This window comes from Xiphophorus couchianus, chromosome 9, assembly GCF_001444195.1.
Source record: "Xiphophorus couchianus chromosome 9, X_couchianus-1.0, whole genome shotgun sequence".
Taxonomy (NCBI): Eukaryota; Metazoa; Chordata; class Actinopteri; order Cyprinodontiformes; family Poeciliidae; genus Xiphophorus; species Xiphophorus couchianus.
Window position 1 is genome coordinate 21393227 of NC_040236.1, and position 26257 is coordinate 21419483.

Genomic DNA, 26257 nt, shown 5'->3' on the forward strand with positions numbered 1-26257 from the left:
CGCTGGAACACTAAACCAGCGCAGATTAAAGAGGAGCTGGAGGTTTGTGGAAGAGGTGTCCTGAAAACCGAGCATACAGAAGCAGAGAGTGATTGGAGATGATGCTAATCTCTGTCCGTACAGCGAAAGTCACCTTATGACAAGCCGTGTTTTTCAATATCAAAAAATTAAAGAAAAATTAACAATCAGACTGAGTGATATACTTTTTAAAGTAGGTGAAGTGCAGTTCCTGATGCCGAATAAATTAGGACACCCCATAATTTTCTTTCCACTGAAATTGCTACAGTCACACATCGGTGTATAAATATGAGATCAGCGATTCTACACTGTATGTAAAATGCTCTATAAGTGGAGAATGTTCCAAACTACTGCCTGTATTCAATGTCTGGTTGTACAAGGAAGTTCACCCTGAAAGCAGACGACAAGATGCTGAAAGATGTCTCCAAAAATCCTAAAGCGCCATCATTGGTCCAACAGCAAGCCCTTGGGAGTAGTCATCCAAAAAAGTTGTAGATTCAACTCAAATTATTGATGTGCCATTGGGCAAGGCACTTAACCCCAACCTACCTATTACTGTATCACTATTACAGTGTGAATGTACGCTTGCGTAAGGATTGAAACCGTTTGTAAAGGTATCTTAGCTAAAGCAGATCTGGGCCCCGTATCATGCTGATTACCCACCATACACCACGAAATTCACCAAACGCTGGCTGAGAACGAAGAACACAGAAAGTCTTGGGTTGAGTCTGAGCTCACCTCAATCTCGTTGAGATGCTGTGACTTAACATGGAGCTTGAAAGGAAGCCCTCAAACGTTTCACAGCAGAAAGTAACTAGCAGGGTAAACACATTTTGTGTGCTGCTTTAAACAAGGCTAATGTGTGTTTGAGTGCAATCGAATTGCCTTCTCCTCCAGGTCATGATAGTTGCAATCAACAGTTTCCCCTCTTAACAGATTAGCTTGTTTTTCCCTAGAATTGTTTTCAGGATGTGCCAGGCTAAGTGATTTAGCATTGTGTTGTTATTTGAAAATCATTGTGATTTAATAGGAGGCGAACACTTACTGAATCCCCTGTGCATTTTCATTTGGGGGGAGGAGGAGGAGTTTGTAATGCTCAATGCTCAATCTGATAGAAAGGTTAGCGCAATAAAGCCAGCCTTGGTAGCTGAAACTGTTTGTCGCAGAGGATGAAGACAGCAGTCAGAACAACAGTGCAACTCTTCTGTCCAATGTCGGCTCCATTAACCCCTGCTTTTAAGAGTCACCTGATCTCTCTGTGTTTTGTTTAAGCTATTAGAGGCTTTAGATAAGCTTAGCAAAAAACATTTTTAATGTTTTTTTTTTTTTTACTAATTCACTGTTTATAATCCATCCTCCCGCCAGTTGACAGCTGAGATAGGCTTTAACCTCCCCCCGCCCCCCGCCTCACTATAATACAAAGTGGTTACAGGAAGTGTGGCACAGTGAGGACATCTGTGTTCAGAATGCTCACTTATTTTCTCACACACCAAATATTCCTCTCTATCAAACGTCTGCAGATTTGTGGTCTACGCAGCTCAAGACTCACCTGGAAACCGAATACTTGGAGTGGCTCCAACTGAAGGCAGCTCGACCTACTTTCTGATTAATCCAGCAAATGACTATTTAAGAAATAAAATAAGACGCAACATCTGTCGCAAACGTAGGCAGTAGGCGACTTTAAGTTCCACACCACTTTTCCCAGTACGCATGTGCAATACAGATAGCGACGCAGCTAAAGCAACACGATTCTTTAAAGTTGTGACGCAACATGATGTTCCACAGAATACGGTACATTTTGTGCATGGTAAGGCCAGAAACAGAGTAGCAGAGTATCTGTGTGCACATAAACAATGCAATAGAAAAAGTTTGTTTGAAATGTGTTTTTTTTTTTTTTTTGTTAAGTCCTGATGATCGTTGACTTGTTTTCTGTTTAAACAATACTATTGTTTACGGATTCTGTGTCTCTTCCTCTATCTCTTTCATCTGCTTACACACACACTTCTGCTGCTTACATAACCATATCACATAAGACCGGCGACAGTCACACATAAACAAAATGAAACTGACTAGACTAGCCTTCAGGGAGGGTACCGAATGAGGAGGAGAATAAAATATATTCACACCACAGTCTTTGCCTCACTTGGTTACATCCACAAGGTGAACTGAGTGGACGGTGAATGCCACTTTGTTTGTCTTCCATTTGTATGACTTACATGGCTTGTAACATTTGGTCATTTTTGGGCATTACACTGAGGGGTTTTGGAACTGGTAAACGGACCTGGGCGGTGCACAGAGGGGAAAACGGGTGAACTACAACATTATTTCTTTGCATATTTTTTAATAAGCTCATAACTGCTGGGACTCAGAAAAAGAGAACACAAGCTGAGACTCCTGGTCATCGCCATTTTCAAAAAGTGATACGAAAGTGGTACATGAAAAGAAATATTTTTCAAGCGTGTGTGTGACATACTAGTGGCAGCACACTTAGATTCCTCCGAGTATGTAGAAAGAATACAAAGTGTGGTAAAATATAATTTTTTTCTCATCCATTTTGTCCATCTCAACTTGTGATTGTTTTTTTTTTTCTTCCAGATTTTATTTTAAAAGCCTGGCCTATAGAAATATGATAAGAAAATCGTAGCAAAGTTTTGTATTACTATTTTAGGAATGAAATGAAACCAGAATCTGGAAAAGTGTGGAATTATGCCAGGAGAAATGTGTGTTAATGAACAAGACAGCTGAAAAATTCTGAACACTGAACAATAACTATGGAAGGGATGATTTACCACCCAAACGTGTGCTATTAAGCACAATGAGAAGTATTATTTTCATTATTCTGCTTGATCAAGAAGAAATGAGTTCCTGATTTCACTCAGCTTAGTATATTTCTATTTGCGTATGATTTTGTTTTGTCATGTATCTTCCTGTGGGACCAACCGTAAGGCTGCTTTGCTGCTGGCTTCAGGCCAGAACCATAAGAACCACAATACCACAGATGAATTCAAGCCAAGACACACAGAACATTAAAACGTTTGATTTCACGCTAAAGGTAAGTGGGGCAAGTGAACATGAAGTTCTTTCTCATCTATGTCAAAGAGTCCTTGGTACACCTTCAAAGCACCGCTGGGGAAAATAAAAAACCTCAAGTCTTCTTGGAAATGATTGGACTTTCCTTGCACACCTTTCTCTTTGACGTTTGTCCAATTCTTCTTTATAAAGCTGACGAGCTTGGCCAAAAAATGTACCAATGCAAAACCGTGCTCAGATCTCTGGAGGTCCTTCATTAGGCTCCGGTTCGGGATGTAGTTGGGACACCCCCCGTATCAGTTCTGTTTCAAATGGCTGCTTCTGTGTTTTATTTGCTTTTTTTTGGAGGGGGTTGAGGGGGTGGGGGAGGGATTGGGTTCGCAAACCTTTTATAGAAAGTGCTGCCTCAGGTAAAAAACAAAGTTTTCAAAGTATGACTGTGACAGTTCAGCAAGATTTCAGGATTTCATCCATCCGTCATCCGACAAATTCATACTTGCTCCAATTTAGAGAGACGGGTTAACCTAACAGAGCTGTGTTTGGACTGTGGGGCTCAGAGTGCCCAAACTCTGCAGAATAATCCCAGATTGAACCTCATTTGAAGTTGTACCAACAGTTCTCAGGTTTGTAAGCTTCTCTCCTTTTTCCTCCAAGTGCAAGAATGGTCTTTGTGGAATTGTACGCCAGCTTTTCTGTTGCTTTTGGAGTCATGGCTTCTTCCTCTCTGAGCGGCTTTTCAGGGAGCTTCGCTATAAATACTGACATCCTCTTAGCTGCTTCAGCCAGCTGCTTCACAACGTCTCCAGATTTTGTTCTGGCGTAGATTTGCACGTACGGGATCAAAACGCATTCACCTCTGAGTACGGCTGGACGTGTTTACATTTGCATGTAATAGTTTGAACTCATAAATGTGGCACCTTGAGGAATCTAGAAGTGTTATCACAAAATTATTCACACCAGCTGATTCATTCAGAGTTTTTAATGATATCGCAAAAGGAAGAAGCATTGCCCTAAAATACTGTACTTTGACCTTTGTGCCTCATTTAAATTCAATAAGCTTGCAAAGTCACAACATCATCATCTGGGCTTTCCCAGATGAGTTGAAGGCATAGTTATGTTGGAATGTACAGTTCAAAGTTTGGAAAAAAAAAAAAATCTTAAAAATCTATTAATTATTGTAGCAATTAGCTAACAGAAATGTTGCGACCCTAACTGACCTAAAACAGAAAAAGTTTATTCTGATTTAATGTCATAAAGACAAACAAAAACATATGGGGTTATATACTTGCCACTACATCACTCCTTTGTTGTTTACAGATTACTGAAGAAATATGGCTCTCTGATGCAAAAAAAAAAAAAAAAAAAGTTTTAGCTTAGAAATTAAGATTTTAACATGTGATGAATTGTTACTCAGTAATAAAACCAATAATAATGCTACAGCAGTTTCAATTTGCAATGTTTCAAAGACATTTTACTTAAAACTGTACTCAAGTGAGAGTAGCAGTACTTCCACATGTCTTTACTCAAGTAAAAGTAAAAAGTAGCCGTCCAAGAAATTACTCAAACAAGAGTAAAAAAAGTATAGTAAAGTCTACTCAAGTACCGAGTAACTGATGAAATTATCAATTCTTTAATATTTAGAAATGACATCATCAGACGGACCAAGACATAAAGTTAAGTGGAAATTTCGGTATTTTAAGGGCGGGAATGACAATAATTAATATAAGTAATAAAAAAAATCTAATTAGTTTCTTTTAATAAAAGAACATAGGAAACTTGAACAAAAACTGCAGGCGTGTGTGTCTGTCTGGTGGATTTTTGGCTAAAACATGTTTGTTCCTCATTCAGTGAAGTTACACAACGCGTCGAGTATCCAGAAATTGTATTCAAGTAAACGTAGCGATACGTCATAATAAAATTACTCGAGTAAAAGTAAAAAGTAAAAAAAAAAACAAACAAAAAAACAACTTCTAAAAGCAAATTTTTTCAGATAAAAGTAAATCTAATTTTTTTTTTTTATGTAACTAGTTGCCACTCAACTCTGCTTACTAGGCTCTTACTCAGTTTTTTTCCTGTCTTCCATCCCCTAACTTTTCCTGTTTTTAGTTGCTTTTTGGGAAGTCACCACGCCACTGAGACCGGTCACCATTGCAGCTGTGTGTACAACCCAGCTGCTTGTGCTAAGAAGCAGCTGCCTCTTCGGTGCAGCCCGGGAGAAACGCAGGCTGCGGCGTGCAGCAGGGCAGAAAGGTAGCCCCCCGGCTGCAGAACTTTGGACCAATCAGGACGCTGCTTTGCCTTTCTACAAGCAGGACCAACAGAGAGGTTCAACCTGGACCCGCTCTGAGGAGAAACTCTCTGCTTTCAATTCAAAACCGCCAAAAGCTCCTCCACTGCCGCTGACACACAAAACAACCAACTAATTATCACTGAAGGAAACGTTTCCAAGTGATGACAATGTTGGGTATGTACGTGCCAGACAGGTTTTCTCTGAAATCGTCAAAGGTCCAGGATGGAATCGGTCTTTACACGGCGAGGCGAGTGAAAAAGGTTTGTGGTTTTCCGACTGCGACGACTAATGGGTTTGAGTTTGTACACCGGAGGCGTTTTGAAGTTACTTTTAAAAAGCTTTTTTTTTTTTTTTTTTCCCGTCGCGCTGTAGATAGATAGTTTGCTCGCCTTGTTTCTCTCAGTCGCTGTCAAAGCCTCGCTGTGAGCTCCAGGCTGCTGTGACGTTAGATGCCACGTAGCTACAGTAACTGCAGCGGTTCCTCCACGGAGTCACGTCCGCGAGGAAGCTGTCTCGCGCCTCCGCGTTCATAATCATTTATCCATTGGTTTTTTTTTGTTTTTTTTCCCCCCTCCCCAACCTTTTAGCGCCATTTTACTTAAAACATACACATCCATTACGCTCCCGTATATGCAGAGGAGACTCCTAAAGCTCTGAAACGTGTCAGAGGATGACGGGGTTCATGCGTCAGCGGGGATGGAGTCGCTTTGTCAAATTGTTAATACGAGGCGGTAGCTGAATACAATGTTACAACTTTTAACCACGCCCCTTGTAAATGTCTTTTACTATACTTCTATATCACGTTGACAGTGTACGTGTTGACGTAAGTCTCCCATGACCTTGTTTTCCTTGTTTTACTGAAGTTATTCCCTCTCTTCATGCTCCAGGGGGAAAAGTTCGGTCCGTTCGCCGGTGAGAAAAAGCTGCCCAGTGAGCTGGATGAAAGCTCGGACACCAGGCTGATGTGGGAGGTGAATGAACCGTTCACTATAAGCTGTGCTGCACACCGTTCAGTTGTACACACACTAAAACAAGAAAACAAAAAGCCAACACGCCCCCACTAGTTGTAATAAGTGAAAAATTATCGTTACACGACGATGGAAACATCTGGGTAACTTGGAAGTTGGAACATGTAGTAGTAGATCAGCCAGGTTCTGAAGTAAAAGGAGAAATTATTTTCGAAATCAGTTTTCATGCTCCGATCTGAAAAGTGTGGTGTGCATTTGAGTTCAACCCTGCTGAGTTGAGTATGTTTACGGCTGAAGGTCTTTAGGGGTGTGTTTTTCCAGTGTTCCACATCTTTACTTCTTTGCAAAAATAGTCCAGTCACATTGAACAGATGGTGCCAGTTAGACTTAAGCCTGGACTTTCGTTGGACCACTCAAACACATAAATATGCTTTGGTGTGTACTGTAACCATGTCTGTTTTTACAGTAGACCCACATCCCATGTTGGAAGATATGCATATTCATATAAAACCAGAGTTACAACCATGAAATATCATTCAAATTTCATGTTTGTTTAAAAAACAAGTAGATATTTTCTTTATTTTGTATTTCATAAAATAAGTTCAATGCTCAAAATCTTTTAATACTTACTCCTTTACAAACAGTTTGTAGTTTATTATTATTATTATTATTATTATTATGTTTTTTTCTTTAGTTTGACAAGTATGTGTTTTACTTTTTCATTTAAACGAACACAACAGTGTTGCTCTTGATCAGCTGTGTCGCTATTTTCTGTCCAATCTGGGCCTAAAATATGCACAGATATCTATTTTAAACATCGGATTTTTAAAATAAACATATGATGTTGAAATTTGTTTTTCCTTATATGATCTTCGTATTTCAAAAGCAGTGTAAGTAAGAATTTTTATTATCATTATTATTATTATCAAAGAAAAAAATGTGCTTGAATTGACAGAAAATAGAGTATTTGTCTTTAATTTTTTTTTTTTTTTACGTAGGACAGCCACTGAACTGCCATAAGAATATATAAAAAGACATATTTTTGTCAGAGTGGCGCTAATTATTTAGTTTCAGGTGATGCCTAGAAAGATAGATTTGGTTTAAGGACTTTGTATTTGAGCGTTTGATCACATTGGAGCTTTGTTTTACTGACGTGTGCCGTAATACTGTAATGAGACGCTTGGATCGTTCTCATTTTGCAAAAGCGGATACGGACCTTTTTCTTTCATAACAATACTAAGCCGAATAAATCACTTTTCAGCGCACAATCTTCAAAAACTTAAAATTCAAGCTGTCACGGCGACCTGCTCAGTTTGGGGCAGAGCAGAAAGCAGTAAGCTAACGATGAAACATCACCTAACGCTACATACCTTTTTATTTGCCACATAGAGCGAGCAGCTGTTGGGAGAAATACACCTGATTGATCTAAATTATTATTATATTCCCCCACTCCTCCCAATTCGTTGCTGTCGATTATAAATATGTTATTGTCAGATTGTTTTGTTCCTTTTCCAGGTCGTTGTTCCATCAACGCTGACCAGAGCTGACAAATACCCATGACAGCTGGGGAGAAATTTCATGCTATCCCAATGCCAATCAAACTGCTTCCCCGTGCGTTCAAAAGCCAGATGTCAGCAGATGTTGGCGTGTTTAAGATCGGCGGAATGAGAGCAAGGGAAAAACTTTTGGAGGAAGACTAGCCATGAATATAAAGGGCTAACTGTGTAGAAACAAATAATAAAAAAAGAAGGAAAAGTTAGAATTTTCAGCGGATTTTGTGCAATGAAATTTATTTATTCTTTGTTAGTTTTATTGCACAAACAAATTTATTAAAAACTTCAACTATAACAGTACAGATGTGAGGTTAAGCTAACAGCTATGACAGATCATGCGTAAACGTTTTATAATTAACAGTATCTAGAATTAAAAAGTGAACAGAGTTCGCAGTCTTAGCACGGAAACGTCATTGGAATTAAGTAGAAAAAAAAAATGCATCCTTTATCGGAGAACACAGGTGTCTTCAAAAACGCAGGTTTAACCAAAGAGATTCTCTGCTTCTGTGTGATAAAGGAAACATGTAATTACGTAGCAGATCAATGAGCCAAAGCCGATGTAAAGGCTGACTCTCGTCACTTGTTGGGTGCGAAGTAGCTGGTGACAACCTGTGGCGAAAACGCTGCAGTTATCTGTTGTTGTCACATTGTGAGGCGCGGAGCTGCGTTCAGTGACCAGGTGTTCACGGGAAAGGCCAGTGCTCTTTGTTGTGCAGAGGACCAATCTTCAAGGCATCAAGCCGGGAGGAGAAAGAAGCTAAAAAAAGAAGCAGTTGTTCGTTTCTGAAAGCTCTCACAGTCGCTCTGTTTTCTTTCCTTTCCTTTTCTGTTTTTTTCAGGTTCGTGGCAGTAAAGGGGATGTTCTGTATATTCTGGATGCAAGTAATCCTCGCCATGCCAACTGGCTGCGGTTTGTCCATCAGGCGCCTTCACAGGAGCAGAAGAACTTGGCAGCCATTCAGGTACATTTCCACTCAGCAGACAATGAATCCCTCAGCCTTAACGCGATCAATAAAACAGGCTGCAGGATAGGGGAGTAAAGAAACGTGTCTCTTTGCCTCGAGCGCTTTCCTGGAATAATCCGAAATGTTCGCTTTTTCCTCGTAGTTTTGGGCAGACGTTTGCCATTGCAAATACGTCCATTTTCCTCCGAGTTCTCCTCATCTCATCATGTCACAGCCACAAAGTTTAAAGTGTTTCGTCTGGATTTTACCTGACAGACTCAAACAATCGTAGCCCGTAACAGTCAAGTGGAAGGAAGTGACTACATGGCTTTCAAAAAAAATTTTTCCTTCCAAAAATCTTTAAAGTGTGGCTTGGTTTTGTATTCCACCCGCTTCACTCTGGTGCAGCTAAATAAAATCCATTACAGCCAGCTGCCTTTGGAAGTGAAAAATGATTGTGATTTGCTTGGAAGCTACAATGTAAAGATAAGTGAAAGGGAGAGGAGAAGCTCACACCTGGGCCACATGGGACGCAAAATATAAAAAAACCCCACTGCTTTAATCAAGCGGTAATAGTACCGTAATTCATTTATGAACAAATTTTGTAAACTTCTGATGTCAAATGTGTCGTTTATTAGAGCTTAGAAGGATATTTGCTTGTGCGAAAGCGCCGTAAGATGCGAGTTATTTTTCCCAAATTCATATTTTTTCATCTTTTAAGCCATGTCACATATTCTTTAAACTTTACACAATGGGTTATATGTAAAAATATGAATACTGTAGTTCAATTTTGCAAAACGTAAAAAAAAAAAAAAAATGTCATGGTTTATTTAAAGCTATCAAAACTTTGCCAATCAAATTATTCATAAGCAGAAAATAGGATATTAGAATAGTCCTAAAAATACTAATTGTGAGAACACGAAAACATTATTAAACCCTATTAGCTTGTGTTATTATACAAAAATGTATATAGGCGTAGAAACCTGTTAGAGAAATGCCACGAAAAAATTGTTATTGCCGTGAGAGGAAGTCCTTACAGAGTGTCAACTCAGAGCTGAACACAAACCCTCGAGACACTTTTATGACCTATTTGTTAATAAAATGTGAATCACGTCTTATTTTCCTTGGACTTTACGGCCATGCAGCGCTTAATGTTGATCCATCGCATAAAATCCCTCAGAAATAGACTTGAAATGTGTGCTTGTGAAAGGACAAAGTGTGAAATAATTGACATACTTTTGCGTAGCACCGAGAAACACAACCAAGAGGTCATGTGAATTTAATTTACATTCATACGGACTGGAGCAGACAAGCCTGGAGCAAACACTGACAACTGACAGGAAATCCTCGTTGACAGCTACAATTATTATTATTTTTTTATATTATAAAAATATGTTTCACAAATACAATCGCTTGCTTAAAGGATGCTTATGGTCTGAATATGTTCCTTGGACGCCGCGTCCCTCTGCAGCCAGATGTTGGAACCATTACGAGTGTAATTTGGGGTGTAAAGTTGGATACGAAGCAAAATTCCTTATCTCAATTTTGTATTCCTAAATGGCTGAGAAAACATATCTTTTATATGACTCTTGTGATAAATGATGTGTCAACAACAGTAGCCAGGTCTGCAGCTTCCTAGCAAAAAAAAAAAAATCAGATGAATTGAAGAAGAAGAAAAGAGAAACATAAAAAACATTTCTGAAGGGACAGACAAACATGTGAGGTCAGAGCTCTGGCTCATAAACTTCACCTCTTGCACTTTAGTGTAAAAAGACAAAAGAAAAAGAAAAAAAAAGATAGCTCTCCCATGACGGAAGAAAAATAGAGAAGGAAAGAAAAGAACATGAACACTTAGGTCTTAGGGCCAAGTTTCTGTCCTTAATGCTGGAACACACAGTGTGATTGGTTGTTTAAAGGTCACGCATGTGAGTTAGACCTCTGTGTTTCATCAACAGTGACATTTATTGTTTGGTTTTCCTCTTGGTAATCATTATTTATGTACATTTAGAATCCTATAATTAAAACAAAATGACGGTTTGATTTTATTAACATGACCTTTCAGGACAAGCAGAGTAAATGAACACATTTTTAAGGTTCCATGCCTTTGACCTGTGGCCTCAATCAGGCTTTAAACGAGTGTTGTCTGGGTGTAATGGGTTCAGTCCCCCCCGCCCCCGGCAGGCTTCGGTAGACTGACTGTAAAATAAAATGTTCTAGAACCGGGTCAGAGTGTTTCTGTCTCTACGTTCCACCGTGTTCTGCAAGTCTTACTGCTTCTTGGACTGTTTGAGGTTTGACTAGGCCATTTCTACATGTAGAAATGTCTCTGGGTGCACTTTTTAGCTCGCGCTGTTCTGGAAAGTAAACTTCCGTCCTAGACAGAAAGCTTTGCTGCCGTATGTGGCTCCGTCCGTATTCCCATCAACTGGGATTAGCTTCCAATAACTTTGATTCATTGTGTTCATGATAAATTTCATTTACTGATTGTAAATACAAAAAAAAACTAAACATACAGGATTATCAGAAATAGTTTCTTTTGCTTTTTTTTCACTGTTTTTTTCCCATAACATCACCAATAAAAATCAAGAAATTCTGCAATATGGTTAAATGCAATTAGTGTGCGCAGTTTAGGGATATAAATCACACTTTTTAACGTACCCTAGTAGTTTTTTTTTCATTATAATCTTTATTGCTATCACAATGCTACCAAAAAATATCGGGATGAAATTCTAAGTCCATATTCCGTGTTTGCTAATGTTTTCTAACAGAACCTTTTAATCCTTAACGGACAGAATTTATTATTTTTTATATTTATTGATATTCTTCTTGAGCAAACAGTGGATAAAAAAAAAGTAATCCTGAAAATGAGGACGGTTTTAGGGTTTTTTAAATATCCCTAATTCGAATTTACTGTGACAACAATAAACCAAAATCTTATCACGATAAATGAGAAACAATACGATACGATACACTCCCACTTTATCGCAATGCCTTATCAAACGTGACGACGTCCTGTTTTCTGGGCTAGGACGGAGAGAACATCTTCTACCTGGCCGTGGATGACATAGAGACAGACACAGAGCTCCTGATTGGCTACCTGGACAGCGACATGGAAGAAGAGGAGGAGGAGGAGGAGGAAGAAGTCGTGAAAGACGAGGACGAGAACAGCAAAGAGGCCAAACATCTTGTGGAAATGGGTAAACTCGAATCGTTCTCAATCGGTGTACGAAACCATGAGAAAGGAAACCCGTTTGGGTTCTTCTGTGAGTGACGTCTTCGCATATCTGTGTAGAACTTGTTATAAAGAAGGAGGACCACCCCTGCCTGCTGTGCGAGAGCAGCTTTCCCAGTGAGGAGATCTTGGCGGCGCACCTCCAGAGTCTGCACCAGAGGCCCAGCACCGAGGAGAAGGACTTCAAATGCAGGAACTGTGGCAAGAAGTTCCCCGTCAAACAAGCTCTGCAGCGCCAGTGGGTTTATTCATCTGTCACTTAGCTGGTTGTTAGGGAGCAGCATAATCAAAGACTGAAAAATATAGAAAAATCCTGTGTTTAGCTTAAATACATGGAATAGGACGGCGTCTAGTCTTTTATAAGACTAGACACTGTAACATTTCAGGTTACAGCAAACAGAGAGAGTTAAGATGCAGAGCTGTGGGTTGCACAATTCTTGTTGCTATATTGTTTTTTTATTTTATTTCATGATCGCATCTGATTTGTTCTACATTTGTGGTTCCTCCTCAGCGTTTTACATTGTTCTGAGTCGCTTGACCCGTCGGGCGACTCTAAAGCTCATCAGTGTTCCCTTTGCCACAACACCTTCAGCTCAGAATCCAGGTAACACACACACACACACACACACCCCTTCTTGCGTGTGAAACTGAATTATTTCGTTCCTCCTAATTTCCCTTCCATATTTCCCGTTGCACAGTTTCGAACAGCACAAGGAAGCATGCAAAGGAGACGCCAGGTTCATATGCAAAGCGGAAAGCTGTGGGAAACGATTCAAAAGCAAGGACGCTTTGAAGAAACATAAAGGAAACGTTCACACAGGTGGGAATCTGTGTTTGCACTCGGCGCGGTGCCTTTGTCTTTGATGCTCTCCGTCTGTTGTTCCTCCCGATGCACTCATATACAACTACCGCCCCATCAATTATTGTTTTCATGTAACGAACGCGCTTGCCCATGAACGCTCAAGGAACAAAAAAAGGCAAAAAACGAACGTGACCTCGATCAGTTTAGAACCTCTCCAGTGTTAAGACCCGTCTCTAATTACATGAGCTCCGTAATTGCTGACCTGTGTTTTCTGGGGCGGCTTTGCTCCGCCAGATAATTGAGCTTTCATAGCTATTTATGATGGGATGTAGGGCAGCGCGGAATCCGCGAGAGCCTCGGATGTGAATCGCGTATCAAAGAGAGATTAAGATATTCATCTGAGAGGCTGATGGAGCTGAAAGTCGGGCCTTCATTCTTTTCCAAAAACGTGGTGGGGATGGGGAGAGTGTGTGTGTGGGCGAGGGAGGGAGGGAGCGGATCAGACACAACAGATGTTTATCTGGTAATTTAAATGGGGATAAAGGCTTTACAAAACAGTGGGTTTACTGTACATGCAATCATAAACTGGTCAGTTTTTTTTATTGATCCATGCTCATTCATAAATTTGGCTCTACTTTTGTCATTTATGTTTGTTTTTTTTTAAGGAAGTGCACGACGGAAACTCACTTGCACCATATGCAACAGAAAATGTTCTTCTTCTCTGAATCTTCAGGAGCACAGAAAGGTGAGACGTTCTCAAACACAGCATCTTGCAAACGTACTCAGGTTGGTGGTCTTTATTGTGATACCCGTCATCATTATAAGTCAACTCTGTTAAATGCTGATTTCTCACATTATCAAACATAAGAGATATTTATAAAATGTAGCAAAATAAGAACCTCACAGGTTACTGAATAGAAAAAAAAAAAAATTAAACACTTAACCCCCCAGTAACAGAGATGCTAAGTCTGTGGTTGCTCTTGAAGAAATGTTAAAACTTCCCTTTTAACTCACGGCAACCCTCAGAAATCAACCTTGATTATTCTCATCGTGCTATTTCCCCCACAATGTTTAAATTTTTCTGCGTTATCCCCCTCTACTCCTCTGCCATCACATCCTCACCCTCGTATCACATCAGTAGTTCTTGGTTGAAAAGTTGACGCTGCTCCGTCATTGTGGCTCGGTTGAATGAGCGCCATGAAAATGAAACCTTGGGATCTTGTCGAGTGTTTACATTTCAAAACAGAACCGCGTAAAGAGCATTTTGTATCCCACGCTGAACTCTGCCTGTTTCTCTTTCCCGTTCTAGTATGGCTCTGCCATCTTTGTTTCGGTATCGACTGGCTCCGCTTAAAGATGACTAGCAGCGCCCTCTTCCAGGTCGCAGCCCAACTAAAACACTAAAAGAAGGTCTGAGCAGACGTTACTAGTTAATTGATTGGAACTAATTTTAATCTAATAAAATATTAAAAGACAATTACTTGTAAGTTGAATATTTGCATCCCTACCCCTAACTAATGCCACTTTTCACTGTGTGCTCAGTGAAAATGAAACCACCCCACTGTGGAGAAGGGCTCTGGTGAAACGAGACTAAAATGTATCTTTGTGGTACAAAACGTCTTGAGTGACTGGAACTAAAACTGCAGATCATCCTGAACACACCGTCCTCACTATGAAACATGGTGATGGTGGCTTTGCGTCGAGGGGATGTTTTTGTTCGGCATGGACAGGGCAAAGTTTATGGAGCTATATACATCGCTCTCCCAAAATAAAACCGGTTAAAAACTGCTGAAAGATTTGAGACCGGGACCCGACAACGACCCCGAAACCCCCACCAGAGCAATACGGGGGGAAAAAAAAGCATGGTCTGGTGGTATAATGGCCTAGTCTAAGTCCAGATCTAAATACATTTCCGGACCGGTGACAGCTGTTAAATATCGCTGCTCTTCATGCAGCCTGACGGAGAACAGGCTTGGATCTGCTGAGGATTTACTCAGCTCGCTCAGTTTTTACAGCGGTCTCTCTTTGGAGCCGTTTCTTCCAGCTCGCTCGTTTCCATCCCGCCGTACGCCGTCTGTAACGCCCTCTAACCTCTGTATCTCACGTTCTGAAGTGCTTTATGTGCTCCTGTGATCATTTGTTCCCCCACTTTATGATCAATTTGTTGCAAATGTATGCTGGGCGACACAGAGCAGTGGGCTGGTTCCTCTTTCACTGGCTCATCCAAACAGGTCTTGTGAAATTTAAGAGCCTCTATTGGCAGACCGTAAGATTTTAACTTTGGCGTCAGGATCCTCTCTCCCTCTTATTGATGGATTGCAGATTTGAACACAGCTGTTTAAATAATTCCCCCCCCACAATTTATTTTTTTTATGCAGACAAATGTTTGCTTTTGTTACTGTGGATATCTTGCTAGTTTTGTTTCGCGCTTTTGGTCACTCATGTTTGGGTAAGTACTCATCAGACTGCATTCCTCTGAGTCACACAGCTGTAATTTTAGCGCAATTAGCTGCTATTGCATAAATCATTTTAAATAATCGGTTATAACATTTATAACAACCCAAGTGCAATGCTTTCCACTGAAAGTATGGGATTTACTTCACAACGTTTTGGAACATTTAGCTCAAGACCTTACTTGGCAATGTCATGTTCAGCTTTTCTCCTATGTAATGCTGTAAATTGCTCATTTGGTCACTGAATGCATTGAGTTTAGTGATAAATATTAAGGAAAAACTTTGAAAATGTAGCTGAGATTTCTGCATTTTGGCTCTAGTATTTCAAATTATTTCTTTAGTTTTTATATTTACCCCTTTTTGGACTGGTGCGCTTTTAATTATTTGCGTTTCTGTTCTGCCATTGCTCTAGTTTTCACAGTTTCTTCACTCAAGCTGCCATTCATTTTGCTGATTGTAGTCACCTGGTTTCCATGTCAGAAATCACTCCGCCTAGAATTTCAGCTCTTTGGTTTCGTGGTTCCTCTGTTGTTCCTGTCCAGCTTTCCATCACCTGTCTTTGATTTAATCCTCATCTTTCATCAAGAGTCTGGCTCTGATCTGCTTTTGGCTTCTAATCACCAGCATCAAAACAATACAATACTAAAATGTACTTTTTGTGTAATACCTCAGTCAGATCTCAGACAAAGATCTGATTCAGGCTCAGACCATCTGTTGATGTCAAAAGCTTACTGACTGCTACCCGGTCACTTCAGCTAATGAACCAAGGAACATTAATTTGTTAGGCATTCAGCGTAGAATCACAAGTAAATGTATTCAGCACTTACTACATATATTTGTTAATGTTGTTCACAGTTGTGTAGCCTTGTTTTTTTTTTAACATTTGCCTATTTGTGCTTTTGTAGTCACAGATTTACCTATTTTCAGATTTTCCGAATTATTCCTTCAAAATTTGTCTAGTTTCAGATTTTTTTGTAGCGCATATCTAAAATATTGAAAAGAAAATGCAGCCTGGGAAGCTTATAGGCCCAATGGCCTGGTGTTTGCAAAGCGGCCAATCCAGGAGCACCATTCATTTTCCTTTGGCGCTGATTGGTTGTATCCTCAGACCACAGTCTTCCTAATTTCCGTCACTTGAGGATACATCAGAGGAAGTATTTGCGGATTTTTATCTATTTGCTGGCGGCCGTAATCCCTAACATCTCCAAATACCAGGGATCCGATGTGTAGTCTTTTAGCTTGTTGTCCTGTCATTCTCCAAGTGAATGTCCAAATAACTACAAGAAAAGATCATTACTGGTTTTAAATTAATAGTGAGAGATTCACCAATCAAAATTCATTGACAACATTCAATTTCCACTTTCTATAAGTTTTGTAAAAGTGTTCAAAAAAATTCTTTATAGCATTTCTGGCGAGAGTATTTAGTATACAGGAAGAGGTGATGTCACACTGGGTGTATGAGAGAACAGAGGTGGTAAAACAGAGTTTTACTAATTTTGTCAAGCAATGATGAAATGACTACAGAGTTCTAATTTTGCTATCTAATTTTTACTGATTAGCATGATTAGCACAGTTAGCATGGCTACCTGTAAACATCTGTCTTTGGATATAATCCCAACAGAATGTAGAAATTTTAATCTGATATTTCCAAATCGCTGTCAACATTTCCATTTCTTTCTTACCTGATGAAAGTCTCAATCTCTCACCTAAATAAACCGTCGACATGTCTTAGTGTTTTGTAGAAAAACCATTTAGAATTCATTTTAAACATCTCACTGATGCTTAATAAAGGCAAAATGTGAGTCTTCTTCCCTCAGTAACTACATCCACATGATCAAGAGTTGTTGTGGTGCACTCAGTGATTTCACACATGGAGGTTTGGCTCGTCGAAGTTTATGCTCGTGAACGTACTTGAAGGTGAACCATTCTGTATAATTTCATCTAATTCAAAAAATGTAAATAGCAATACTCGCACAACAGAGTCGTCGTTTCAGCAGTGAAACGACGACTCGTCGTTAATAAAGTCACATCTGCAGAAGAAAAAAATTTGATCCACAGTGAACATTTGATGGCTTTGATGCTCTCAGCTTAGAGCCATGGCATAAAAAACACTCATGTTTTCCAGGGAATTGACTATGGGATCAGACTTTATTAGCTGTCGGCAATTACGTTGAAATATTATACAGAACATGATTTTACATGACCTCATTGTGAAGATGAACGCACATTTGAGAGTTCAGCAGTTCAAAAAAACCATCTGCACAGGTAGTAATGAGAGTAATTGTTCGTCATGTACTGCAAAAGTGAGTGAGTGCATGTGAAATATACAGCATGACATGAGTCCTTTTATGTTTACAAATGAGTTTATTTACATTATTTAACTGGTCTCTATCAATATGGCCGACAGCTTGTTAGGACTCTCCGGCCACACTGTTCATATTTTTAGTTGTAAAACATATTGTATCATTTCCTTCCTTTTCACTACTTTTTGTTAGTCTTTCGCAATATTACCCGGGAATATAAAAGTTTACGGAGATTTGAATATGTTTGCAGTCTATTCTTATTCTTTATGACATTCGTTGTAAAACCAAATAAAAAATGTTCGAGGAGTTTCTTTTGGACGTGTTGTTATCCTAGCTGCTCTTCAGCCAGGTCAAAGCTGCACGTTGAGGGACTTTTGGTGTTACATATGAGCATCCTGGCCGTCTCCGATAACTCACCCCAGCGGCTGTCATCGCTTGGCTTTCATTAAAAATGGTGGTAATTGGGAATTGTAATTTTCTGTTGTCAAAATTCATCACTCAGATCGAGCTACAGACAAAACCCCTGTTGGCTTGTTCATCTTCGAATGCCACACTTTGTAAGACTTAAAGTCACCTGGAAGCTGGGATTTACAGTACGGTTGTTCCTCTGGGGCGTTTAATCTACCTCAGCTATCTTTGACTCGGAGCTCTCCTGTTTAAAATCTCCTTTGTGTTTTGCAGTAAGAGTAAGGTGTTCCTGTGTGGCCACTGAAACAGAGAATCACTATTTCACTGCGGATGCTGGAAAAGTGTTTTGATCCTATTGCAGCAACAAAACCAGAGACAGTAAAATATACAACTAGCTTAAGAAAACAGCATTAAACTTTGATGAATCGATCGGAGTACGGCGACCTCGCCAAACTCATGTGTGGATTTTATGCAAGAACTTTTTAGGAGAACTATAACAGCTTTTTCTAGTTGACAAAGTTGTGACAGAATAATTTCACTGCAGTTAAAAAGCAGCAAAAGACATTCTTTTTTCCAGTATTTAAACTTCATACATAGATTAATATAACGTTAAAATGCATCAGTTTTGTCCCATGAGTCTTTTCAAAAATTACTGCCACAAACCTTGTTTCATTTTATTGAGATTCTTTGTGACCTGATCAACACAAAGTGGTGCATGGACTTATTTCTGGCTTTTTTCTGCACTTGCATACTAACTAAAGTTGCCACAAATTAGATGGAGAGCCGTTGCTGCCACCAATTTTCTAGTCTTGCTATGGATTCTGGATTGGATGTAGTTCCTGGCTGCGACTCGGTCATTACATCACATGGATATGCTTTGATTTAAACTGTTCAATTGTGACTATTTATGTTTGGAGTTACCGTTCTGCTGGAGTTTAACCCTGGCTGATCTTAAATGGTTGACACTCTTTTTGGGTTTTTATTTGTACAAAACCATGCACCAGTTTTTCCTACTTCGAAATTACATGATACTTTATGTTCATCTATCACAGAAAATCCCAACAAAATACATTAGAGTTTGTGGTTGTTATGACTTCATGGGGCACAAGTTTTTAAGAGAATGTTAATACTTTTTGAAAGCGTTGTATTTTCTTTCATTAATTTTTTCCAAATTGTTTTATGCACGTAAATCCAGATGTGAATCTAGATTGTCATGAATGCCTCTTGTACCTCGACCAGTTTCGCAGACCAAGCCATTAAACGAGGCAGTAATTTAAATTGAGTCACACACACACACCCACCCCCGCATACGCACACACACAGTGATCTGTTGCCTGTCATAACACAAACATCAGAGAGGCAGAATTTGTGTCACCATCGAATCAGATCTTGACAAATTACTTTTCCCCTGGAAGGTGGAAACGCTCCAAAGAATCCCTTCCCTACCAAAACATAAAGTGTTATTATAAATATGGCACATTTATGACTGCGTAACGTGGCATGTTCTCACAACTTCAATCAATTCCGCCCGAGCATGAAGTATTTTTCAAGCCGAGGAGCAATCAAACTTTCCATAATGACACTTTAGCTGAAAAGCAGCTTAAGACTTCCATTATCATCATTTAGCTGAACAAGCTTCTGCAGAAGCAGCACTGACAAGAGGAGCTGTGTTGCATTAGCATATGCTATTGTAGCTGTGGGAACTATTAAAAGCGCTATTATTGGAAGCACGCACTGAAGCAATGAAGGGATTGAGACTTTTCATCACTTTAATTGCTTTTCTGTGTGTGGACATCAGTCTAATGAAAACAGTCAAGATTTTTGCAACAGTTGTCCATCCCAGAATTATACCCCCGAGCTCCCGTCGGCCCTGGCTTTAAAGGAAGAAGAAAAAAAAAAACATTTGCATGGCTTTAACATAAACTCATTGTCATTTATTTTTTATTGTAGATACACGAAATATTTGAATGTCATGCATGTGACAAAAAATTCATCTCAACCAACCAGCTGAAACGCCACATGATCACACACTCTGGTAAGAAAACACTCCATCAACTGAGCACAGTGGAAACCAGATTATTACACGAGTAAACGTGCCCTGTTTAAAGTCAGTTGGGATTTTCAATTTCCTATTTGCTAAATGCCAGAACAATGAGAATTTGTAATACTTTACATTATTACGTACAGGTTTGATAGTTTTTGGTAGCATTGCCTTTTTGAATGGTATGACTTTGGTATTATACTTCGAGTATCAACAAGCTTCTCATAAGTTTCCTAGACCTCTTACTGAACTAGAGTATCTGAGTCCGGTTTGTAGGCCGCCTTTTCTACGGGACTGAGATCAGCGCTTTGTGATGGTAACTCCAAAACAATGAGTTTGTTTTCCATCCGACACTTTGTAATGAATTTGGCTGGACACTGAGGGTCATCCGCCAAACGTTAACTTCTTGGCTGATGTCTTCAGATGTTGATTCAATATCCCAACATTATGAATGCCATCTTTTTTGTGAAGCACAAACTCCCACAACACGATGCTGCAACAGCTTTTACTTCGAAGTTCTTAAACTGGTAATGTTTTTCCTTTTACCTCCAACGTATAATGATGGTCATTATGGCCAAACTACAAGCTTAGTTTCATCAGACATGTCTCCATAAAATAGAGTCTTTGTCCCTCTGTGCCTTTGCAAAGGTGTAATCAGGCCTTTTCCATTTATTTTTGAATAATGGCTACTTCGTCTCTGAGTAGTCTCTCAGCCCATGTGGTTACAGGACTTGTTTCAATTCATATCTTCACTTTTTTGCTTTTGTTCCCAAAAATGTCTACACTTGGCAAGTTCAGCTTGCTACATATAACCTTCTGAATTTCTAGGAAACAATAGAAGAAATTCTATGTCTCATTGTTCTAAGATTTAGGAGCTAGAAATTATTTTAGAAATCCCAACTGGCCTAACACAGGAAACTTTTAGTCTGACTGAATGTCAAACAATGAGATGAATTGGGTCACGTGGTTTTTAGACAATCTAGTTTCAACTTTTTGTACTTTTCTTAAGTTTCATTTCTAACTAAGCAGAACTTGCATCAATCTGTCCCTCAGAGAAGCGGCCCTACACCTGTGAGATCTGCAGTCGGTCATTCAAGCGTTTGGATCAGGTCACGGCTCACAAGATCATCCACAGCGAAGATAAACCGTATAAGTGCAAGCTGTGCGGAAAAGAGTTCGCTCACCGCAACGTCTACAAGAATCACAAGAAGGTGAGCAAACGCAGAATCAGAGCTCTATTGTTTGTCTTTTAGCAAATTAAGTTAGAGTAGGAGGTCTTCTCTTTATAGATTCATTGTTTTCTTTGGGGAAACAATCTGTCACTTCAAAGTTAGTCATTAGCAGGGCTGTAATCAATCAGGGTCTCGTTGGTGGTTGTTATCTGTGGGGTCTCTGGCCCTTTCCAGCCCTCCGGGTTCCTCGTGTTTACTTTAGGGATTAAGGTGTCATTCAGATTGATAGGGGAGTGGATGGCGAGGCGGAGCGGTGTGGGCATGGTCAGGTGAAACAGAAGCATTTTGCACAAGAATCCCCTTAAGCCGCTTGTCTTCATCACCTCACCAGACCTAATTGGGTGCTGCTATTATGTATGATCCATTAAAATCAGTTTATGAAGCCGTCTTAAAGGCCAAGCTGAGGCAGGAGGCGGCTCAGCTTGCTCATTAGGAGAAACGCTGACTCTGCCCGACTCTTCCCTGCAGACCCACTCCGAGGAAAGGCCCTTTCAGTGCGAGGAGTGTAAGGCGCTGTTCCGCACCCCCTTCTCTCTGCAGCGCCACCTTCTCATCCACAACAGTAAGTATGAACCATGTTCTTCAAAGATTGCTTGCTCATTCACAGTCCCTTACAAAAGTTGCATTTTTTCCACATTTTACAGCCACAAACCTCAACCAACTTTGCACTCCCTAATTAGGCAAAGGCAGATTTAGAAAGTCGGTGATTCGCAGTTTTGGAAACCTGGCTGGCTCTGTTCTCATTGTAGCTCTGGCTGTATGTTTAGGGTCATACAGCCAGGTGACCTTCCACCTTTCACTACTACTTTCTTTCAGCCCAATCTTTCTTCTTGCCACTGATCCACCAAGATTTGTCCTGTCAACAGTTTCTCCCACCAGAGCTGTGGATCTGTGATGATAGATTGAAGAATGCTCTAAAGATTCTCAAAGCTTTTGTTATAGTCTTATGACCCAACTCCGTTATAATGTTTTCCACATATTTCCCATTGACCTCTCTACTGTGTTCAGCTTAATTAAGCTGTTTGGTCACTAATATTTTCTAACAAACCTCGGAGGCCTTCATCGGACTTTCAAACCTGGATTAAATTCCACAAAGGTTCCCCCAATCAAGTAGTTTATTCGCGAGTGTCAAAGTGTCTCAGACTACTTTATGTTGAGCTTCTGTATAAAATCTCAATAAAAATGAAGTTGAAGTTTGTGGTCATAAGTTGATAAAATGTGAAAAATTCAAGGACTATATGCTCGTTTTCTAAGCATTAGTCAGTGTTTCTGCAAGCTCTTTGCAATGCTGATCAGCATTTTCAATGTCCTGTTAAGTCTAATTGATTCTGCAAACATCGGTCTGCATTCACATCAATGCTTGCTGGAAGATTTCAGACAGTTGCTCATCTTCTTTTTAGTGTTAATAGTTATTTTGTTCCAGTTGTGAATCAAAGAACGTGGGGAAATTTACAGTATGGGAAGTTGAAACTTTATAATTGCTTGTTGTTGGTCTCCATGTTAGCTGCAGATTGTCCCCTGCATCTGACAAGAGTTGATTCGCTCTGACCCAGCAAAGAGTTATTCTAAGACCGAACCAGTTTTAAGTTCTGCTTTCTGTAGAAATACCAAAAAGAACAAAAGGAAGAGGGGGAAAAAAATCAATAAAGCACTTAAAGGGATCTTCTACTTTTTCCTTCTCAATGCCATATTTACTGAAGTGCTGTTGCAACGTCATCAATTATGCATTTTTGTCTGCAGTTAAAAGTAGAAAGTGTTAAAACGGTTGAATTGAAGCAGGAGCCTGTCACTGCAGCGGGACATTATCTTATTATCTGTTTCTCTTTAAGAGAACAGAGCTGTAGTGACAAGTTTAAAAAAAATGAGAGGCTGCCTAAAAACTATGATAAATAACTTGGTTAAAAAAATTATAGATGTTATGCTGACTTTAAATCAACCAGCTTTAGCAAACAGTAGCCAGCAAATGGTACTATCAATACCAGACCCATAAAGGCTGCAGCTGCAGAATTCTGGAGTGTATTTTCACAGAGTAATGAGGCATGTAATTGCGTCTGAATGCAACTGTACTGAGGGAAAGAATTTGTTGCATCCTCTCTTAAAAGCAGCATAATCTCACTGTACGTCATTGTTGAGGCTTCTTCTTGGTACAAAGTGCTTATTTGTTGTAGACCTTTCAATAAGCCAAAAAAAAGTAAATATATTGGTGTGAATGCTCTTTATTTGGATTGACTTTAGTCAAGTAAAAATGAGCTCAAGAGTGGTGGCAGAGTCAGAGATGTCTGGGTTTCTATTCCCCAGAGATCCAATTTAAGTGAAATAAATGGATGGGTGGATGGATTGATGGATTGATTGATTATTGGATAGACAGACAGACAGATAGATACGATGCGTTTTGCCATGAACTGGTCCAGAAATGTTACTCCTTCCCACTGAATCTAGTCTCCTTGTGGGTTTTAGTTCTTTCCATATTTCCCATATTGTTATGAGTTATCAGCTCGTCCCTGTGGCTGATTAACAACATGTGTCCTCTCTCTGAGAGATCGTCAGGCTGACACACCCTGTGGCTGAGGCTTGGCAGGATGCAGCACCATTTCTCTCACAGAGCCAGATAACAAAGGAGATTGTAAAACTGGAGGCATTTCCTGCTGCTGTCCCAGGTGGCAGGCAGTATACTAGCAGATTTCACCGCACTGTGGGAGGGAGAATTACATTATTAATCTGTTTTCTATAGGTGCATTTCCATTATTCTGCCCTAAACTTTTGTCCTCCCAAACTTATTCACCTGGAACTATTAATCTATCCTGGTGGTTTGCTTTGTGCGTTTCCACTGCTGTGCACAGCCCTGCTGTTCGGGCAAATGATGTGTATCGACTCTGACGGCTCCCTCCTTCCACTGATGCATAAGTGCTTCAAATAGAAAAAGAATTCATCTACATTTATTTCCTATAGTACAGAGGAAAGCAAAGAGTGTCTCCTCATGAAGAAAAATCTGCTGTTTTCAATAATGAAACTAAAATAAATAATTCTCTGATAGCGCCTTCACTCTATAACTTTCCTAAAGGGTAACTGTAACAACTTACTCCGTGACTTAAACCCTTTTGGTATTTGCAAAGGTTTAATGAGAACGATATTGATCAGGATTGCAACTTGCTTTTCTGCGTCCGCAAGCAATAGTTTATTTTTTTCCACAGTGGTTACACTGAAGCCGAATTAAAACTAAACTAGAAAGAAAGTGTGCTACACGAACTTTATTTTAATCAATTATTGTAGACGGGTACCCAAAAATCACAGCATAGTATATACAGCCAAAAAAGAAGTCACATTATTTAAAATCCATCATAAATCAAGTTATAAAAAGTATTAAGTCCAGACGAGTTACAACTGGAACAAATGCGCTCCAGAACGTAGAGCAGACGTTGGGTACTTGGGGTTTTTGAACATTTATGTTGTGAAGCAAAAATAACTGGAGCAACATGCTGCTGCAGCCGCTTTGTATGTGGTGGAAGCTTTTTTAGGACAAGTATTACTTATTAAATATGTGTGAATGTTACACGTTTACTTTTGGTTTATAATATTTGTATTCAGCACAAAATGATTTCTCCCTTATGCATCTTCTGTTTTATTGTTTTCTGTCACATTTACATTTCAGGTCACATATTCTAAATACATACAAATTCAAATGGTTCTTTCAAGTTATCCCAACCAACTAGAAGAGAAGTAATTGATCCCCTAAACCTGTGCTGATCAATATTATCATCAATAACTGCCATCACGTTTGCAATCACTACCGATGAGTCATTTAGATCAGCGTGGAGGAATTTTGCTCCACTTTCATTTGACTCATTGTTTTAATTCAGCTACTTTTGGAAGGATTTTGAGCGCTGACCAGATATTTAGCGTCATGCCTCACCGCTTCAATTAGATTTATGTTCGGGCTTTGACTAGGGCACTCCAAAACTTTCTTTTAGCGAGTTAGATGTGGATTTGTTGGTGTGCTTTGAACCAACAATGTTATAAGGCAACATTACTGTGCCTTATAACCTTATAACCTGAGTACACTTGAGGTCAACGTCACAATCTGGTTGGACATTATTTCTGCTGCACTCTTTAGTTAATTTTGGCATTGTGGTCAAAGCTGTGAACTTTCCCACTGAGCTCCTTCAAACTAGCAACAACAATTAGCAAACCCGCTGAGCTCACTATGTGAACTATTTCTCAATCCAGCACTCTGAGAAACTGGATTGATGCGTTGATATGACGTCGTGCTGAAGGCGGAGCTTCAGAAAGAGCAGGAGTTTCTTAAAGAGACAGTGGCCCAATTTCAAGGTGTTAAATTGCAAAGTCAGATTTAAGTAATTTTTGATATAGCATTTTTATAACAATTGAAGGTGACATTGTTGACTTGATTGTTCTTTAAAATGGTACTATGTGGCTGGAAAATACATAATCCTGCCCCTTTAAGCATGACAGAAGAAACCTGTGATAATATTCATGTCATCCAGTCCAGTTTCAAATTCGGGAAAATTCCTGAACATACATTTTCAGTCTTGCATAAGATGATTTTCTTTTTTCTTTTTTTTTTTACACCACCTGTGTTTTTACTACTTCCAGGCTTTGAGAATAACTCATTGTAAGTATGCATGTGTGTGTGTATATTACTGGGATGCATGTGCGCGTGTGTTAATGTGTGGAAACATGCATAGCTTCAGATTCAGCAAAAAGCCCGGCTCTGCGTATTAATAGAATCTGCGCGCGATCCACTGTTGACATTTATCACCGGCAGGCGAACGTCTCCGGCTGATTGAAAACACGCCGAACCTCGGTTTCCAAGTTATGTTCTGTCTTATTGAACTGACCATCACCGGGCTTGAAACCACTCGCTAGACTCCATCCGAAGAAGGCTGTGGAAATTGAATGATCTCCATATAATGGAAACACGGACTCCCCAACAATAGAGGCTGTTGTGCGGAGGCAGAGAGCCGA

General features: G+C 39.7%; 1 protein-coding gene across 2 annotated transcripts in view; it reads left to right on the top strand.

Moving 5' to 3' along the window:
* Positions 1 to 5107: 5107 nt before the first annotated feature.
* The window catches only part of prdm5 (PR domain containing 5), a 52361-nt gene continuing 31211 nt past the window's right edge, over positions 5108 to 26257 (top strand). The window contains exons 1-11 of one of the 2 annotated variants that reach the window (XM_028028912.1): positions 5108 to 5598; positions 6226 to 6309; positions 8699 to 8821; positions 11832 to 12000; positions 12096 to 12273; positions 12547 to 12639; positions 12734 to 12855; positions 13503 to 13582; positions 19952 to 20036; positions 21096 to 21253; positions 21743 to 21836. In XM_028028912.1, coding sequence (XP_027884713.1) covers positions 5500 to 5598; positions 6226 to 6309; positions 8699 to 8821; positions 11832 to 12000; positions 12096 to 12273; positions 12547 to 12639; positions 12734 to 12855; positions 13503 to 13582; positions 19952 to 20036; positions 21096 to 21253; positions 21743 to 21836 — 1285 coding nt within the window. In that variant the 5' untranslated portion in view covers positions 5108 to 5499. The remainder of the gene's footprint in view (positions 5599 to 6225; positions 6310 to 8698; positions 8822 to 11831; positions 12001 to 12095; positions 12274 to 12546; positions 12640 to 12733; positions 12856 to 13502; positions 13583 to 19951; positions 20037 to 21095; positions 21254 to 21742; positions 21837 to 26257) is intronic. The other variant, XM_028028913.1, reaches the window with a different exon arrangement.